The 19,365-nt window shown below is 47.5% G+C and overlaps 1 protein-coding gene across 7 annotated transcripts in view; it reads left to right on the top strand.

Annotated features, from left to right (window-relative positions):
* Positions 1-19,365, top strand: part of MYRIP (myosin VIIA and Rab interacting protein) — a 374,212-nt gene that overhangs the window by 304,218 nt on the left and 50,629 nt on the right. For all 7 annotated transcript variants that reach the window (XM_019810899.3, XM_045037827.1, XM_011286243.4 and 4 more), the window contains 2 exons: positions 471-1,108; positions 18,502-18,741. In XM_019810899.3, the coding sequence (XP_019666458.3) occupies positions 471-1,108; positions 18,502-18,741 (878 nt within the window). The remainder of the gene's footprint in view (positions 1-470; positions 1,109-18,501; positions 18,742-19,365) is intronic.

Genomic DNA, 19,365 nt, shown 5'->3' with positions numbered 1-19,365 from the left:
GTGTTTGGTGGGATCTGTCCAAGTGCCAAGGGCAAGCAGGGTGTGTTAACCTCGAGGGAGGCCAGGGAGGGCGATGGAATCCTCTCCCATCCAACCAGGGGAAACCATGGCCCAAGGGCAAAAGGCCAGACCCGCGGTTGCCAATAGTAGCTCTCCCTTCACCTTTTCTGTGCCCAGCCAGCCTAGGGGAGGAGGGGGGCCATTCTGAGGAGGCCGAGGTGACCAACTACCCAGGTATATGTGCAATAGAAGCCTGATCTCTGAGTTTCTCCCCATCTGTGGAGCACTGGGGCCTCGAGGGACTTCCTGGGGACCTTCAGCTCTGCTAAAGAGGCGTGCCCTCGTGGACTTCCTAGAGTCCGCCGATCCAAGGACCCCCACAAGCCGGTCGTGGGGAAGAGACAGACAGCAGCCTCACCTTGCTGTCAGGTGATAACAGCCCTCTCTGGTTTCTCTCCTCCCACCCGCAGACCTGGCCGCGGTTTTGCAGAGCCCCGACGGGAACTGGGTGGCCCTGAAAGATGGCGCTCTGCCGCCCACCCGCCTGCTGGCCAAGCCCAAGAGTGGCACGTTCCAGTCCCTGGAGGCAGCCTCCCGCGTGACATCTGCCTACGAGGAGATGGGCTCCGAAAGTGAGGAGGACTTTGACTGGAGTGAGGCCTTGAGCACGCTGTGCCCGCGGCCCCCAGGCCTGCCCAGGAGCCCCCAGCCTCAGCCCACACAGGCCCAGGGCTCGGACCAAGGCCCCTCGGCCACCTCCGCCTCCTCCGGGCTCTCTCCCAACCCCGAGGCCATGTGCTCCGACTCAGAGACGTCCTCTGCGGGCTCCTCCCGGGAAGCTGGACGCCGGGCCAGACTGTCCTGGTTGCAGAGGAAGGCCCCCAGGGACCCCGCCGCGGAGAAGATACGCCTGCAGGGAGAGCTGGACGTGAACTTCAACCCCCAGGCAGCCAGCAGGGAGACCTCGGACAGCAGCGAGCCCGAGGAGATGCCCCAGGCTGCGGACCGGAAGGCCAGGAGGTGGAGAAGGGCCCGTGTGGGCTCAGAGGAGCCGAGCGAGGAGTTGTCTTCTCCCAACGCCCATTGCCAGGGGCTGGATGCACATCAGGTAATAAAACCGGCTGCGTGCAGGTGCATGTACTTCTCAGCAAGAGGTGCCCTTCTGCCAGCATGACTTGTGCCGAAAGGGCTGGGTTTAGAATTCACAGACCCAGATTCTCACCTTGGTTTGCTGGGAGGTAGCCGAGTGGCCCAGACAGCTCGCGTCACCTGTCTGGGGTTCCACGACCTCCTCTCTGGAGACGAGCGCCGACAGGTCAAAGTGGGTTTGCAGTGTTGCCCCCAGACCATCAGCGTCAGCGCCACCTGGGAACAAGTTAGAAATGCAAATTCTCAGGCCCCGCCCCACCCAAAAACCCTGGGGACTTGGTGCGGCATCTGCTGGAACCAGCTCTCTTGATGAGTCTGCTGGACCGAAGCGTGAGGGCCGCTGGCTTAGGGTTAAAGGTATGGGGTCTAGAGTCAGGCTGCCTGGCTTCAAATCCGGCTGTGTGGCCTTGGGCGAGGGCTCAGTTCCTTCCTCTGTAAGTGTAGATGGTTTTACCAGCCATTTCAAAGAACGGTTCTGATGCACGAAAAAGGTGAGGCTTATAAGGAACCGAGAGCTCTGTCCTAGACAGAGTACAGGGCTCAGTAAATATTATTCCAGTATGATAGCTCAGGCCACAGTTTACTCACATTCTGTGACTCTTTCGTCCACCTCACACCCCCTCTACGTGTCTTCAGTGGCCTTGCCAACATGAATTAGTTCATGAGCCTCCTTTGAGACTCTGTGATGAAAGTTACGGACTCTCTACCTGGAAAAATGCACCCATACACACACGCACACACGCACCTGACACACACACAAATATACACACACATACACATACTCCCACACAGGCGTGCACTCGAATGTCATTTTACGTACAACGTCAGGTAGTTCGTGCACCCCCAACCAGATTAATTCTGTACTCTCCAAAGACACCCTGCTCGCTCGCAACTCTGTGCTGGGATCACGCTGTGCCCATGCCCCTCCCTTGCCTCTTCCCGGCGAAGCGCGACGCGGCCAACTGAATGTGGAACTTTGTGGAGCCCGCTCTCATCTCAATATTTTCTAAACTGAAAAGCGACACAGGTGGCCCGGAGAATTGAAATGACTTCATGAAAACAATGGGTTGCATTTGAAACTGAGAGTCTAATGGAAGGATCTTGTTAGGTTGCCCCTGCCTTCTGTAGGCTCACATTATTGTCGGGTTGACCTTTTACGCTCCTAGAGAAAGCACACCCACTTCCGGAACCTCACTGCGTCGCCAGTAGCCCTCAGCCACCGTGCTCTGCATTCCTAGTTTGCGTCTAACCAAAAGCAGGCGCTGAGTCAAGGATTTGGATGCAGGTTTAGGTGGGCGGAGATCCCAGGAACCCCCAAGGGTGAGCCAGGGTGGCGAGAAAGGCCTATTAAGGCTGACTACTGAGGCTGTGCTCTCCAGCAGGGACCCACTGAGAAGCCACATGGGACACGTGTCGCCTCCCCCCTGAGGACAGGAGCATTAGTCACAGTCTCCCATCTCCCATTGGTAGAGAGTGGCCCCTCCCAGGAGAGAATTAACTGGAGACACAAGCAGTTTCTGGAGAAATCCTGCAGGCAGAGACACCCGGGTCTGAGGTGGGAAACTATCAGTAGCCAGAAACTATCCCTCAGGACTTCAGGCAACTCAGGCACCTCCAGCAGATACAGGCTGGGACGTCACCAGTGGCTCCGACAGTGCCCTCTTGGGAATGCATCAGCCAGATCACTGCTCTTGACAGACCCCGTGGTGAAGATCGTTGGGGACTCAGAGGCCCTCGGGTCACAGAATCTGGCAGCGGTCCTGCCTGAGCTGCTAATGTATCCCCTAGAAAACATCCTTTCTTTGCTCCAAGGTCTCATTTGCTCCTCTGTAACACCAGACCATTATTATCTAGCTCAAGCGGAGACTGTCCTACAGAGACTTTGGGTGACTTACCTGAAGGGATGTTCTTGAGGGCAGTCGGCCTGACTCACAGGCAGGCATCAAATGCCGCGTATCCACAACAGCTGGCTGCATGAAGCTTCCTAGTTATTCTAAAGTGGCTTGAAAGTTGTCTTCCGGTGGCAATATTTGTAAGGCATTGATAGAAGGCAGGACCCGCAGAAAAGCACTTGGGACCAGCGTCGCTTCTGCCTCCCTGCAGTGTCCTCTCCTCCCCAGTAGGTGGCAGTGGTGTTGCACCAACAGAGACTTCAAAACTGGCCCTCCTAGCTCTCCCTCTTAGTTTACTAGGGCAAGTCTCTCTTCTGTCTTCTCAAAAACAAAACTAGATAAAAATAAATACACACACACACACACACACACACACATCTCCATACTGAGGGATGCATGATTTTTTGAGAAAAGTATGAAATCCTTTGTATATATGTGTGAACATATATATACATGTGTATATATATATATATATGTATTTTTAACTCTTTGCATGATTTTTATGCAAATTTATATTTAATATAAATAAATATATATTTTATACGGTTAGATATATTTCATAAGGTTAGATCTTATATGTGTGTGTACATATATATACATGTATATATATGTGTAGTATTTTAACTGCATGCTTTTTAACTATGCAAATTTATATTTAATATAAATAAATGAATGTAGTGTAAAAAAGTTGTGAACGTACAAATACAGTCCCCCTTGACCACAATCTAAATCCCTGCCACATCCCCCAGAATAACTGCAGTTGTGTTTGTGCATTCGTACACATAGAGTACGTTTAGAAATACAGTTCTGGGGGCACCTGGGTGGCTCAGTCGGTTAGGTGTCTGACTTTGGCTCGGGTCATGATCTCGCAGTTCGTGAGTTTGAGCCCCACGTCAGGCTCTGTGCTGTCAGCACAGAGCCTGGAACCTGTTTCACATTCTGTGTCTCCCTGTCTCTCTCGGTCCCTCCCCTGCTCATGCTCTGTCTCTCTCTGTCTCTCAATAAATAAACATTAAAAAAAAATTTTTTTTTTAAGAAATACAGTTCTGGAAAGCGATCTGTATTTTAGCAAAACGGGCCTTTACTCTCCATATTCTCCCGCCACCTGCTATTCACAGTGACAGAAATGTCAGCGCACATCTCCACGCAGTGCCTGCAGAAGATTGCCTCCAGGTGGTCCCTGGAGAGGGGGGGAGCATGGGAGAGGGAACGGTGTGTTCAGGGTGCAAGCAGGAAGGGTGCACTTCCGGTAGAGAATTTTAAAACAATAATAAGTTCAACAAAAGTCAGCCTTTTTGTTGTCACCTCGCACCATGCCGGGACAATTCGGAGTAGCGTAACTTACGGTTAGGCCTTCAGTGGCTCTGGTCTTTGCTTTTCCGGATGATATGTGGTAAGATCTGACCTTGTTTTTCTTCAAATGAAGCATTTGTCACCAAATCATTATTAAATAATTCACCCTTTATCTGCTGGCCTCAGGTGTCCCCTTTAATATATATTAACCTTCTTTTATTTCCATGAGCCTGGTTTCCTTATGCTCTATTTTCTTCGCTGACGCAGAAGTCCATTCATGTACAGATACAACTTTATTTTCACTGTAATAACATCATAACGTACTTTGATATCCGGTAGATGATCTTCCCATCGTGGTGGTTTTTGCCGAGGATCTTTTATAAAGTGTCTCAACTTGTCTCAGGCCTTTACTCACATAAATGATTTTTCACAATCTTCTCTTCCAGTTGAGGAAAATTTTAAGTTTTGATTGGGTTGCTCCAAATGCATTTATCTATTTGGAAAAAATGTATGTCTGCGTAATACTGAGGCTCCCCATCCAACGGCGTCCTCCTTGTCTCTATTCATTTACTTTCTGTCAAGTTCTAGAGATTTTTTTCAAAGCTCTCCTCTTTTTGTGAAGAAGTTTTTAATTATGTACATTTTATTGACATTGTGGTTGAGATCTCTTTTTAAATTTTTTTTTAATGTTTATTTTTGAGAGAGAGACAGAGTGTGAGCAGGGAAGGGACAGAGAGAGAGGGAGACACAGAATCCGAAGCAAGATCCAGGCTCTGAGCTGTCAGTACAGAGCCCGACGCGGGGCTCGAACCCACGAACCGTGAGATCATGACCTGAGCCGAAGTCGGACACTCAACCGACCGAGCCACTCAGGTGCCCCTAAGATCTCTTTTATCCATTCCCTGTTCTGAGTTCTGACGGTGTATAGAACACTATTGACTTTATGTTTGTAATTTTGTAACTTAGCCCTAATAGATTCTTAGTCCTAATAGTCTTTCCCATGGTTCTTTTAGCGACTCCTGGTAGATGATCATCTTGTCCACAAGGAAGGACATTTTCATGTTTTTTTCCATGATTTACACTTATCTGTCTTGCTCGTATTATGGCCTGGCGACAATCGTGCGCTATACTATGAAGGACTAGTGCCACCCAGCGTTTGGTGTCTATCTTGCTGCGGTCCTTAGCCATCTGCTTCCAGTGGCGACTCCTCTCTGTTTAGTAGATACGGTTAAGTAAGTTACCTCCTGTACCTTTAGTAGATATTCCAAGACGAAGAAGCATCTGTCTGTTCCTGGCTTCCTCAATGATTTAAATCAGGAATGTGAGTTTCATCAACTGCTTTCTGCCATCCCTTGAAATGATCCTATAGTTTTTCTCCTGTTGATGTTTGTAAGTCCCATTGACAGAGTGCTTAATTCTGAAACACCTTTTCATTTGCTGCGTAAATCTTACTGGATCCTGGTTCCTTTGTACAAAAACTGGTTTCTAAATTTTTTTTTTCAACATTTATTTATTTTTGGGACAGAGAGAGACAGAGCATGAACGGGGGAGGGGCAGACAGAGAGGGAGACACAGAATCGGAAACAGGCTCCAGGCTCTGAGCCATCAACCCAGAGCCCGACGCGGGGCTCGAACTCACGGGCCGTGAGTTCGTGACCTGGCTGAAGTCAGACGCTTAACCGACTGCGTCACCCCGGCGCCCCCAAAAACTGGTTTCTAGTCGCAGGTTTCCATTTTCATACCACCTTGTTGAGCTTTGCTATCAAGTTGTACTAATGACTTGACAAAGACTCTCTGTTGTTTACTATTTTCTAGAACGCTTTATATGACTTGACAATTTTCTGAAAGGTTGGAAGAATTCACCTATAAAGCTATCCAGGTCTGCCCACAGCTTTAAAAGTGAATTTTAGGGGCGCCTGGGTGGCGCAGTCGGTTAAGCGTCCGACTTCAGCCAGGTCACGATCTCGCGGTCCGTGAGTTCGAGCCCCGCGTCGGGCTCTGGGCTGATGGCTCGGAGCCTGGAGCCTGTTTCCGATTCTGTGTCTCCCTCCCTCTCTGCCCCTCCCCCGTTCATGCTCTGTCTCTCTCTGTCCCAAAAATAAATAAACGTTGAAAAAAAAATTTTTTTTAAGTGAATTTTATACGTGAAATATTTTATGTATTAGAATCTGTAGAAAATATATATTAGAAATATATCAGAAAACAAGAAAGTAAAATGAAAAAATTAATATAAAAGCAAAACAAAAAACCTTGAGATCAACTAATAAAATGATAATCTGGCTCATATATATATATATTCATTATATATAATGTAATATATAGTGTGTGTATATATATGTGTATATATAATGAATTTCCCTCGAGCGCAGCTTTGTTAGCATCCCGTGGGCAATGTAGTGTACCCATCGTCAAACTTCTGCAAGTAAATTATCATTCCCAGTGTGATTCTCTTTTCAATCAAAATGAAGAGGTGATCAGAAGAGTAGGTAACTTCCTGGTTTGTTTTGCTTTGTTTTTTGCTCTTTGTTTGTTTTAGTCTTCCAGCATTGTGAACAATAAATATGGCTTATGTGATTTTGCTGTTGGGATTTCCTTTGTGGCCCAGTCCATGGCCAGTTTTCATATGTGTTTGAAAAGAACACATATTATCTGTCTGTTGAGGAGAAACACCATGTACACAGGCACAATGTTGCGTACGTCAGCAAGATAGACAAGGCAGTGCCTCAGAAGCTCATGTTCCTTTGCCTTCACGTCCGTCAGGCTTCATTCCCCTAACTCCCCACTCTTTTCTACTGTCGTCTTCATGTTTCTGTGGTTTTTCTTACTTTCCGTCTCTTCGGACTCTGGCGACTCCCTGGAAGACACACAGCGGGTACTGGAGGCTCCACCCCCTGCTGGACCCCTGCCCTCGCCAGCCCTGATCAGCAGGTAGAGCCATTGAGGGCAGAAGTCCCGTCCCACATTCTCTAACTGCACCCCCAGCCTCCAGTGTCACCTCACACATAACTTAGCACCTGGAGTCGCTCTGTCATCTGTTACCACAGACTGCTGAGCACATTCTCTGACCTCTGGAACCCCAACCCCTGATGTCCGCCGATGGGATGAAATCCATGCGGCTGGATCACTTTCCCTCCAAAGCCCTGCAACAGGTATCTCACCATCTCTAGCCTTGGAGTGAATAGACGCCTGAAGACATCCTAATTTTTCCTTTATGTGTAACGATTTTCTCTTCTCTTAGACGTTTGTTTGGTTTGCCGTTATCTTTAAAGAGCAAACGGTTTGCCAGAACGGTAGTGTCTACTCATTTCATGCTGTTGCACATAATACAAAGACCTTTTTTCCTACACACTTAAGTATTGTTCCAACTCTAGTGTTTTCTTCTGCCATTTTGATTCTTACTTCTCCCAGCTCACCTGTAGTTCTTATGCTGAATCTTGATTCTCTATCTTCCATGTCTACAGCCCTCTCTTATTGTTTTCCCCTTCTCTTATTGATCTTTTTCTCAGCCTCTAGAATACCTTCCCAAGTTTGTCCTCCCCATCACTCATTTGTGTTCCCAGGGTTAATTCGGCTATTACCATTGTCAGATATGAGTTCTAATCCTGCTGCCATGCCTGCAGTCTTCCTGGATTCTTTTGCATCAGCAGTCTCCCCATTTTATCTCATGCTCCTGCCTTGCCTTTCAGTCTGGGTGCTTAGCCCTCATAACTTTCTATACCTCTTCATTGAGACTCTGTATTGTTATGCCCTACTGAAAATGCAAAACCACCATCAGACATTGTGCCCTACTTGTTAGTGAAATTTACGTGATGCCTCTGAGCTAGCTTTTGTTTCCTTTGCTCTGCAGTATTTTTCCATAAGTTCCATGTTAGCGTGTTTCTGTTAGTCATCGCTAAATGAGAATAATGCTGTCTCCACCGCATTGTTTACCAGTATCTAACATGCTCAAACCATTTCCCCTCTGCTAGCTTAAGATACAAGCTTTCTCCTACTCGCATTGTCTTGCTTTATGTTTCTTTGGACAAATGGCTAAGAACCTACAATATGTATATGTATGTTGAACGAATGAACGAGTGAATGAATGGAAAAGAACAAAAATCATTCTATGTTTCTACATGGTTTTATAGTCTCTGCCCCTGGCGCTTTATATTTCATGACCATACCTCCTAGGAGGCAACATGGTACCATGGTGAGCTCTTTCCTCCGCCCACTTGAATGTTTGAAGAAGATACTTCCTAAGTAGCGATAAAACAAGGAGGAAGTAAAAGGACTTGGAGTAGGGCTTATCTCTGGATGTTTCAAATGGCCAACACCACAACAGCTTGGATAATGTGCTTTTGTTTGTCTGGTGTTTTGTTTTGTTTTGCTTTGTTTTGTTTTGTTTTGTTTTGTTTTGTTTTGTTTTGTTTTACTGTGAGCATTTATCTTATACTCTGAACCAGGAAGAGGTACTGTTTGGCAGGAGGGCAACCAATTATCCTGACCACTTAGGAGAGGGAGAGAGTGGACAGGCCTCCGCAAACATTTTTTTTTTTCTCTCCAGTTCATTTCCCTGGGCTTTGTACTTAGTGAAATTGTTCCCATCCATTTACCAGTAATGAGCCGACTTCCATTCCTTTTCTGTTACGTAAGTTTTCACCTTTATCTGCATCTTCCCACACAGTTCTGGTGGAAAATTTGGAGAAGCTGTAGAATGATGTTTGCCAGATGCCATTTTAAAATGGAAACCTGCTAGTTAATTTTTCATTGATTGAGACGTCAGGATTGCAGGAGCTGCTGTTTTCAGTTTCCTCTGAGGTTTCACGTTTTGTTGTACTCATTAGTGAAACTTGTTTCCTTGGGAGAAATTTGCCCCCTTGTCTAGCGTGCTAGGTCCCAGTTATTCTCAAAAGACATTTTAAGAATCTCGCCACATTGAGAAGCTAGTAATCCTTTATAACTAAGAATCTGTAAATATTCCTTTATTTTTGCGTGTTTATGCCTTGCTACGGAGAGAATTTAAAGTGGTTTCTATAAATGTAAACAGAAGAGAATAAAATGAAAATATAAGAAAAGTAGGACAAAGGGGAAATCAGGATAGGAAAAATAAATGAAGCTAGGAGTCATGTTAGTTCCCAATACGGATGCAGTGAGGTTCCTAATCACAGGCTAACAGTACCAAAAATTTGGCTCTGAGCTTTCCAGAAGACAATAGGAAGAGAATGATGCGAGCAGCTTGCTGAGTCAGGGAAACCATATTAGAACAGTAAATCCATTCCTTGAAGCGGGCTGCTCCTGGAGCTGAGATCCATGAGAAATTTATCCCATGGGTCCTCATGGAGAGAAGGCAGGATGTATCGCCCTTTGCTATAAATGGCTCCAAACAAGCACACACATTGGAGGCTGCTCCTCGCAGTGTCACTCAGCGTGAACCAGTATATCACCGCGGGCACAGTTCCATCAAGTCAGTCTATCAGGGGCCAAATACACCAACCTCTGCTGGTCCAGGTTGTTCGGGATTCAGTTCGGGATATGTGGAGGAGTGGATGGCTGCCCCCGCCCCAAGCCCTGGTTCGTGAGCGTTGTTAAGTTCCGAATTCAAGGGGGTGCTCTCTAGCACCCGTGGGTGCTAGCAAGACCCACGGGTATTGGGGGTAGTGTGACGCCCCCCGCATCCCGAGGACACTGAGGCACCCAACAGGTGCACCTCCCTCTGAGGTCTGCCAAGAGAATATCCCCCAAGCAGGCCCTTCAGTCTACTCCAGTTGAATTTGAATTGCCTCCAGTACACAGACCAAAGGGTGGTAATCCCCACACCCTGCCCCCAGTTCTTCACCTCCAATTGTCTTTTTTTTAAATATTTTATTTATTTTTTTAAAGTAGGCTCCACACCCGATGTGGGGCTCAAACTCAACCCCACGATCAAGAGTCGCACGCTCTACCAACCGAGCCAGCCAGGCGCCCCTTCGCCATTGATTTTCAGACCTTTTTAGGCATGGAACTTTGCCTGAAATGCAAACTTAAGGAAAAGACAATATATAATATAACTGAAAGAACAGCTCTGAGACAGGGCTGGCCTCTGCCCTTGTCCCTTACTCCCACCTACACGACAGCCTAAGCAAAAACAAATAATAACCTGGAAACAGTTCCGAATGGGGGTGACCAATACCCCCCTCAACAGGAGCAAAATCTTAAGTATCTGGCAAATGATTCCCCTTGAACATGAGGACTGCTGGGTGTGCCCTCCAAGGTAACCTCCCTGCAGAGAACAGTTCTAGAATACAAGGAGAGACACTTGCTGAAAAGTGGTGATTCTTAAATATGTTTGTGTCATAGGCCCTATTGAGAACCTGATGAACACAGACTCCTCTCTCCAGCGTGTGTTACATGGGGCAGCGGAGGGCTAAAGGGGGTGGGGGGCGGTGGAGCATAAACACAGTCACTCAAAGGTTTACATCCAATGTCAAGGAGTTTGGGGAGCAGGAGCTTCCCTGAGGCTCCACAGACTCTGGGTTAGAAGTCCTGCTGTGGAGGATTTTTAATCAGGAGTCATTAGACGTTAAGAATCATCCACCAAAAATGATGACATTAGGTTTGCAATAAGTTCAAATGTAGTCTTTATTTGGGGCAGATATTAAATACCAGGGCTAATTATCAGTTAAGACCTTTACTTCTTTGTAGCAATCCAACCATGCTGACTCCGCAAAGGAAAATGTTGGCCTCTCTATTCCAAATGGCTCGGACCTGAACCCAGCTCACTCAACATCATTAGCAAGTCTTAGAAACCAGTGAAAAGAAGGGGATCTGGAACATACCTCAGTCCCCGTACCCCAGTCCCTGCCCTGAATGTCCTCCCTTTTAGGAGACTCTTCCTCACCATTCTGACTCTTGTGCTGGCATTAAGGTCCAAGTCTAAATGGCCATCAGAATCCAAAGGTCACAGAACTTAGAGACTCCCCTCAATTGCAATGGAGAGTCAGAGGAAAAAAAAAAAAAAGATGAAATCCACTGTTAATGATGCTTTATTCCTAACAGATTTCTCTACAAAGCAATAGACCAATTGTGGTCAGTATGAAAAAAATACACAAATGATTGTGTCTCAAATGCCCGTCCCTCGAGTAAATACCGACCCGAGAAGCCCAGGCGAGTGATTTTCTAGCTGTTTTATATGGAACCACCATCATTCTGACCCTTTCAACAAACAGCACGGTCTAATTCCGTCAGGAGATTATAAAGGGAGGGAACACAGACGAGTGGCAGAGCCCATCAGTCAGGGAATGATTTTCTGTTCTGGGAGAGGGAGATGTGCCCCAGATTAGATTCAGGTTTTGTTCATTTGGTTTTTTGTTTTTTAATTTTTTTAATGTTTATTTTTAAGAGAGAGACAGAGAGTGAGAGGGCGGAAGGGCAGAGAGAGAGAGAGGGAGACAGAGAATCCGAAGCAGGCTCCAGGCTCCGAGCTGTCAGCACAGAACCCGACGCAGGGCTCGAACCCACCAACCCACCACCAGGAGATCATGACCTGAACCAAAGTCAGACGCTTAACCGACTGAGCCACCCAGGTGCCCCTTGTTCGTTCGTTTTTAAATCAATTTTATAATATGAAAGACTCAGAAAACAGCCTGGGATCCATACAGGACAACGGACCTGTAATTGTAAAAGCTAAAATTAGGCCTTTCGGATCAGCATGTAGGTGCTAAGTTTTCACAACCTCCTTCACCAAATGCATCCGCAGCAGCTGGGGCCGGCATCTGCCTTCCATACAGTTCCACCGGCCAAGCCCAGGTCCTTCCATGTGAAGGGCTTCTCACAGAGGCAGGAAGAAATAGATGATCGTATTCAATTTGATAAGATTCCAGGTGATGCGTTCCCATTTTAACCGTGATAGTTGGCCAGGGATTTGGTGTGTGGCTGTGTGGCTGTTCTTATCACACCAGTTACAAGAAAAATAAATGCCTTGATCACCAGGGCACAGCCTGTGAGCAAAACTGGTTTTAGGTTAATGGCAGTACGTCGAGAGAGGACAGACCTTGTGCCTTAAGGCACCGGAGACGGAAATCGTCCGAGTCCTCACAAGAAACAGGCCGACGGTAGAGCCAGCCAGCGCTGAGGCTCCTTCTCTCTTCTCCGGCTTCTGGACAACTCTGCCGGGGCATCTGCAAGGAAAACTACGGGCATATTCGCCACGCATGGTAGTCCCAGGAGGGGTGCACCTGGAAGTCAGGCCCCTTCTCTGAAGTTCACTGGAATACCTAAAAGCAAGCCGCACAACTGCTTTTTTAGGTCAGGTTCAGTATTTTTCATCGGCAGGAACAGAGAGAACCACGAGAACCCGGGATATCATCAACGAAGGCTGATACCTAACATGTGAAAGTAATCCTTTAGCCGGGTTTTTTTCAAAGGTGGAGAAAATGCTAAGCCTCCCACCTCTCCCTCAAATGATCTGGCGCATGAAAGACGGGCTTTGTGAAAAAGTGTTCCTGGGACCGGGGTTGCTCAGTCTAGAAGACGTTGACATTGCTTCCCTTCAAACATGTGGAGAATTTTGATAAGGACGATGGAGAGGCGTAATAGGAGAAAAACTGCTTTAAATTAAAGCAGGCAGGATTTCAGGGTGCATAAAGACAGATCGCAAGGGTGAGTGGAGGTAAGAACACTTTATCCTCTAAGGAAGTCTGAAGGTAGGCATCTCCAGAAAGCTTCCAGAGAAAATATCTTCTCCCCCATTTACACTTGTGCTTCATGAAAGAGATTAAATCCTTTGCCTGCCGGGTTCTGTCCCTATTCTGTGGTTCTGCTGTCTTTCTCTAATGAGCATGGCTTCATCCGGAGCATCTGGCCTTGTCTTGGAAAAATGGCAAGAGCGTGGCCTTCAGGGTCAGGCTGTCTGGTCACATGACCTCCGACAGCCTGCTCAACCTCAGGGCCCTCGTGGATACACAGGGAATCGTCAGGACACGTGAGTGAGACCCCGTGTGTCCTGTGCCCAGCTCCGTGCTCACCCACGCTAATGTGCACAGCCACAGCTGTCCAGTTCCGGCCCCCCACTCTCACGCCCCCATCACTTTCTTACTTAGCCGGGGTCTCCGTGTTCCACGTGCTAAATTGAAGTGTGCAAGGAAAAGGTGACCTTGTGTCCTTCTGTAACTGCCTTAGCCTTCCTTCTCTGCCTCCCCATGCTGCATAGCCAACGATGTAAACTAGCCAATCCAAGAACACATTGCCTCTTGTGATTTCTCTCTTTAAAACTGTCTTTCCTGGGGCACCTGGGTGGCTCAGTTGGTTAAGCGTCCAACTCTTGATTTCAACTCAGGTCATGATCTCACAGTTCATGAGATCAAGCCCCTTATCAGGCTCTGCACTGAGCATGGAGCCTACTTGGGATACTCTCTCTCTCTCCCTCTCTCTCTCTCTCTCTGCCCCTCCTCCACTCTCTAAATAAATAAATAAATAAATAAATAAAATGGTCTTTCCTCTTCTAGGTAGATAATCAGTCCTCCAGCCCCTCCACTCTCTCCACTTTTGCCATCTTGGGGCACCCGTCGGGGAGCTTCTGTGTCCTTGTGGCTGTATGGCCATCTTAGAGTTCAGCAGGGTCCCCTGGGTCCTCGCAGGTCTCTTCAGTGATGGGGTCCCTGTTCACGAAGTCATTCCCACCCCGCTGGCGTCCTAAGGCTTGAGAACTGGTGGTCTGTTCCCTGTGTGCCTGGTCAGAACCCAGTATCTCTCCCTCGGGCCGCCCCCCCTCCCCCGTGGCCATCACTGTCATCACCCTTGGGACCCGGCTGTCCAGCCCCAAGTCAGCCGCTTCCTTCCCACCTGAGGAAACGCTACTAAGCTCACCTTCCGGCACCACCAGTGATCTTCTGCGAGCCGGCTCCTGGATGCTCTCTGCACCACACAGGAGCCCGGGGAGACCAGGAGCCCCTTCAGGTCCCTCTGAGGCCCTTCCTCTGGGTCTGATTCAACCCTGGCACAGCAGCCCCAAATTAATACGGTCCAAAGGGTGAGAGGCCACAGGCAGCCTGTGAGGCTCCTTCTCCCTGGCCCCCAACTGAGGAGCAAGCAAAATCCAGCGTTTGAACTTTAGGGAACTTGAGTCTCTAGAAGCCTCTTCTCTCTTTCCGTAAAATCTGGCTTTCTACATTATCCCCGTGTTAAAGAGGTGGTGGAGTGAGCTGATCCATGATCCTTCCATTCTGGATCTATGCTCTTCTCCCCTGGGTAAAATGCTTAGGCTTGGCTAAGAAAAAGGAGGGGCGAAGGAGTGTTGTTTTAATGGCAACTGAAAAACATTGGTTTCTTATTTTCAAAGTAATGTCATCCCATTATACATACCAATGCCGATCTATAAAGTGGGGTGGGCGGGATTGAGAAAAAGCACCAGTGGAAGGCAATTATGATTTTTAACCGATTATATAAAATGTCTTATGCCCAGATACCCATATTGCTATGTTATCTAGCTTGCCCTTCAGGAATTGATTGTATGATTATTTTATTTTTCGAGTCACCAAAGTTTCTTAGAATTCTCCACTGTCTTCATAATGCTCCTGGTAATCTGTTTGAGTCACCGTCCAACATTTTCATTTTCAAGGTCCCTTTGAGGTACAAGAATATAGTCTTCAGGCTGGACATTCTGCAGCCCTTCTCATCTTCTCTAAACCTTCTGTCCAGGTTCCCAACAGACTTGGAAACCAACTACCCTTCTCCCCCTTCCTTTGATTTCAACTGGAAGTTTGCTATTCCGTATTCGAGTAACGTGTATCTGTCTACTGTTGTCTTATCAGGAAGTAGGATTATTTATTCTTTTCCTTGTTTCTTAGTCTTTTGGGGCCATGGATGCCAGTGAAAATCTGATGAAGGCCAGTAACCCTCTCCCTAGAAAATTGTGCATGGAAGCTGAAGTGTGAAAACAGTATCAGGGATCCCCAGAGGCCAACCACAGACCCGTGTTAGCTGAGACCCCAGCTTAACATCTATTGTTCCAGCTCTCATGGAGACTGACATTAAAATCAATACATGGGGAAAACCTGTAAGTTTATAACAGAGCAGGCATGATTCGATCCTTTGTAGACTGAAAACACAGACCCATTTTTCTTTAGAGATGTAACTATTTGTTGACGTACTTAATACTACGTAAATATTACAGGGCCAGATATTACTTAAGTTAGTTTTGAAGCTCTCGTGGCTTTTGATAATGATGCTTTCATCTACGTTCGTGGTACTACATCTCCTGATGTCAGATCCCTGTGCGTACGACTACAGTGTTTATTGAACTCTGGGGCCATCGTGTATCATTAATACAATTCTCAACACTCAAATAACACTGGACATATATCCCGATAATCTCTAAGACTTTATCCTTTAAGATTCTACTCAGCTATCACCAATTCCTCTTTCTTTCCTGACAACATCCATCCGACGAACTAGGCGAGGGCTCCCCCTGAGTCTCATCAAATGCTCACGCGTGTGTGTGGTACCCCATGTGTCAAGTTGACGTCCCTCCACCACCAGAGAATTTCACCAGAGCGGCATGGTTTTCACTCCCACCTGTGGGCTCCAGTGGCCAGCACGGGCCCAGCACATAGTAGGCATTTGGAATGCGTTTGCTGAATGTAGACTGAATCACCATTGACCAAGTCTTCAAAGGTTCCGGTGAGGTAAAGACATAAGCCAAAGCTAAAGAAAAGCAAACTGAAGTTAAGACGAATTGCTATTTCGTGTGTTAAATCTGTTGAGTGAGCTGAAAAGAGGTTGCTGGATGTGGATTTGTGGCCAGTTGCTGACTTCCAGGCTAGTGTGGTGCACACCACAAGGCAGCAGTGAAACTATCTGAGTGAGGGGCGCCTGGGTGGCGCAGTCGGTTGAGCGTCCGACTTCAGCCAGGTCACGATCTCGCGGTCCAGGAGTTCGAGCCCCGCGTCGGGCTCTGGGCTGATGGCTCAGAGCCTGGAGCCTGTTTCCGATTCTGTGTCTCCCTCTCTCTCTGCCCCTCCCCCGTTCATGCTCTGTCTCTCTCTGTCCCCAAAATAAATAAACGTTGAAAAAAAATTAAAAAAAAAAAAAGAAACTATCTGAGTGAAACTCATCCTCCACCCTCTGCAGTCTGACCCAGGCCCATTTTCTCCTCCCTCCCAACCCCCCCCCCCCAACTCTCCCATTTCTGAGCCTTATTCCTCCAGCTACACCAAGCAATCTCATGCTCCCTGGGTCTTACTGGCCCTGCTGCTTCCTCATCAAGAATGTCTGACCCGACATCTGCATATTAAAATGTTCCTCATCTTTCAAGAACCTACTCAGAGGCCATTCTCCCCATTGAGCTTCCCTGTATCCCCAGGCAAAAGAATTCCTCCTTCTCAAGCTCGCTGGGAGTACTGGTCACCTCCCATGAGGCCAGTTCATCACGGATTCTTGCTCAGGACCAGAAAAGCAATCAATTCCAGTGGCCTTTTTTTCTTTTATCAATCCAGTCAGGGGCTCTTTATTTTCATTTCTATGTCATCTGTTTGCTCCTACTCCCCTTTATATAGACTGCTGCCTTTAGCATCCGTCCAGTTACAACTGTGTCAAGTAAATTTGACGCGCAAACGTCACAAAGAATGAAAGAATCTGTCACACATTTTTTAGCGGAACAGGACGGTCCCAATTCTTGCTATAATATGCTATATGATGAAGCCCTTCCTGTTGAATGGCCAACTGAATGAAAATACCATATTTCCTTGTGTCCTTATAAATGCATTATTTACTGATCAGATTCTTTAGTGTGAGGAAATTCACCTTGAGACACTATCATCTGAAGACTCTTGGGCTGAGCTTTTACTCATACAGGCAACTTACCATCATTGTTAGCTCTGAAGAGCCGCTCTCCTTCTCTTTGAATGCATCCTCTGAGTCATCTCATCGTCATGAAATGTTGTTCTCTGTCACTTTCCTTCTCTTTGCCGTTATGAAAAATTTTGAATTCCCAACTGTAGGCAGTGAGCTAAAAGCAGAGTCAAAACGGCGATGATTTGTGTCGTTACTGAATCATCCTTCCAGGCAATTCCATTCTTCTGTTGTGTTATTTTGGTGTCTGTTAGCATAATTGGGCATAATTGATGAGTAATGATGGAAGATAATTCCCAGGACGATGAAAGAGCAAAATATTTCGAAAGATAGGAAAAAGAAGATCACAAAGATCCCGTCGTGTACCATAGATGGATGAAAGGGTCCAACGAACCCACGTAGTAATTACAAAATAGAATGGGTCTTATATTATTTTTTTAAAAATCAGTAAATTTTCTCTTTGTTCTTAAGAAAGCCTTCAAGAAAGAATAAAAACAATAAAGCGTCAAGCCTTATAAGTAGATAGAGCAACTCAAAGAGGAATTAAAGAACTGAAGTCTGGTCTAATGGACCCCAATGGTTTGCTGAGGGTTATCGTGTTAAAATTCCATGCACATCTGTCCATCTTAAGGCCAAGGCCAGAGCGAGAGTCACAGTCTCCATGTCTTCAGGGATCTACTCCCAGAAGCAGCTTAGGAGATACCCACCAAGTGGACAGTAGGAGCCAAAGGTATCATTATTAAGCTGGGACTGTAATTATCAAAGGAAGGTCACACAGTATTGCTTACCTACCTACAAAGACCTGACACCATCTCAAAATCTTTGCCTTTTGCCCAGAATGCTGTCCTTCCCTGTCTCCCTTTTAGCTCGGTAACTGCTGCACTTTGTATGGCCATTTCCATAAGAAAGCTTCTTCCATCTTCTGGCCCTCAAGTGCCCCTTAGGGGGGCCTTCAGAGCATCCTTCCCCACCCCCTTCTCTGTACTTACCACCAGGACAGTTAGCACCTGAGGTTTTAGTGTGTCCCTTCCACAAGGGGGTCGCCAACCAGGTGTCTCAGCCTCCTACTACCCACACAGGGCTGCCTCGGTGGGCGCCGCGTAAGCATCTTGTGAGCGAAAAACGCTGAATTTGAACACGTTTCTGAGCACAGGCGCTCACCTGCATGGTCGCTTTAACGAAGCATTAAGGTGCATGTATTTGAGTAAGTAAAAGTGGAAAGGAAAAGGCCATCTGTAGAGCAAGCAGGTCAGGTAAGAGAGCTTGATTTTCCTGGACAGTCCCTTCCCCGGGGGGTGATGGGGAACGAGCACCAGGACTCTGGCAGAGGAGTCCTCAGCTCCTGATTCTGACTTGCATTTAGGCATCCGGTGATTTGTCGGAGACCGACACCAGCAACGACGCCAGGCACCCTCGGAGCCGGGCGGCCGCCACGGAAGAGAAACTGAGAAACAGGCTGTACGAGTTAGCAATGAAAGTGAGCGAGAAGGAGACCTCTTCGGGGGACGATCAGGAGTCGGAGCCCAAGACGGAGTCTCAGAACCCCAAGGAGAGTCTGTCCTCTGAAGACAACAGCCAGGGCGTCCAGGAAGAGCTCAAGAAGGTAAGCACCGTGAAGCCACCGGTGGACAGCTTGTTTTGTGTGGCCGGGGTGCGGGGAAAGTTCTATATTTGTGCCGAAGTGTCCTGTGCCCCCAAAGAGCTGTCTTTCAAATGCCTATCCTGTGCACACGGGAGACCCCAGAAACCCCAGTTGTTTAGCACTGAGTAGTTCAAGCAGGAAAAGGGCCCCGTGTGGCCCGGGCCTCCGGAGCCCTGTTTCCTCCTCCTGCTGTCCTTCACCAGACAGCCCTTTACTTTCGAGACTATAATTTATTTTTTTTTAATTTTTTTAACATTTCTTTTTGAGAGACAGTGAGAGACAGAGTGTGAGCAGGGGAGGGACAGAGAGAGAGGGCGACACGGAATCCGAAGCAGGCTCCAGGTTCTGAGTTGTCAGCACAGACAACCCCACCCCAACCCAACCCCACCCCACCTCGAACACCTACGGACATTGCTTGAAAACCACAGCGGGAAGAACCCCTGGCAGAAAGGGGGTCCCAGACCCCCTGCCCCCCAGTCAGTGCTCCACCCCCTGTCCTTCCCTCTACAGCTCCTCAAAGCACATCCGTGCTAGACTTGGCCACATTAGAGTCGGGATAAGGCTGCTTCCAATGGAAGAGGAAGA

Source organism: Felis catus, chromosome C2 (genome assembly GCF_018350175.1).
Source record: "Felis catus isolate Fca126 chromosome C2, F.catus_Fca126_mat1.0, whole genome shotgun sequence".
Classification (NCBI taxonomy): Eukaryota; Metazoa; Chordata; class Mammalia; order Carnivora; family Felidae; genus Felis; species Felis catus.
Note: the sequence above shows the minus strand (reverse complement) of the source record. Positions and strands in the feature narration are given on the sequence as shown.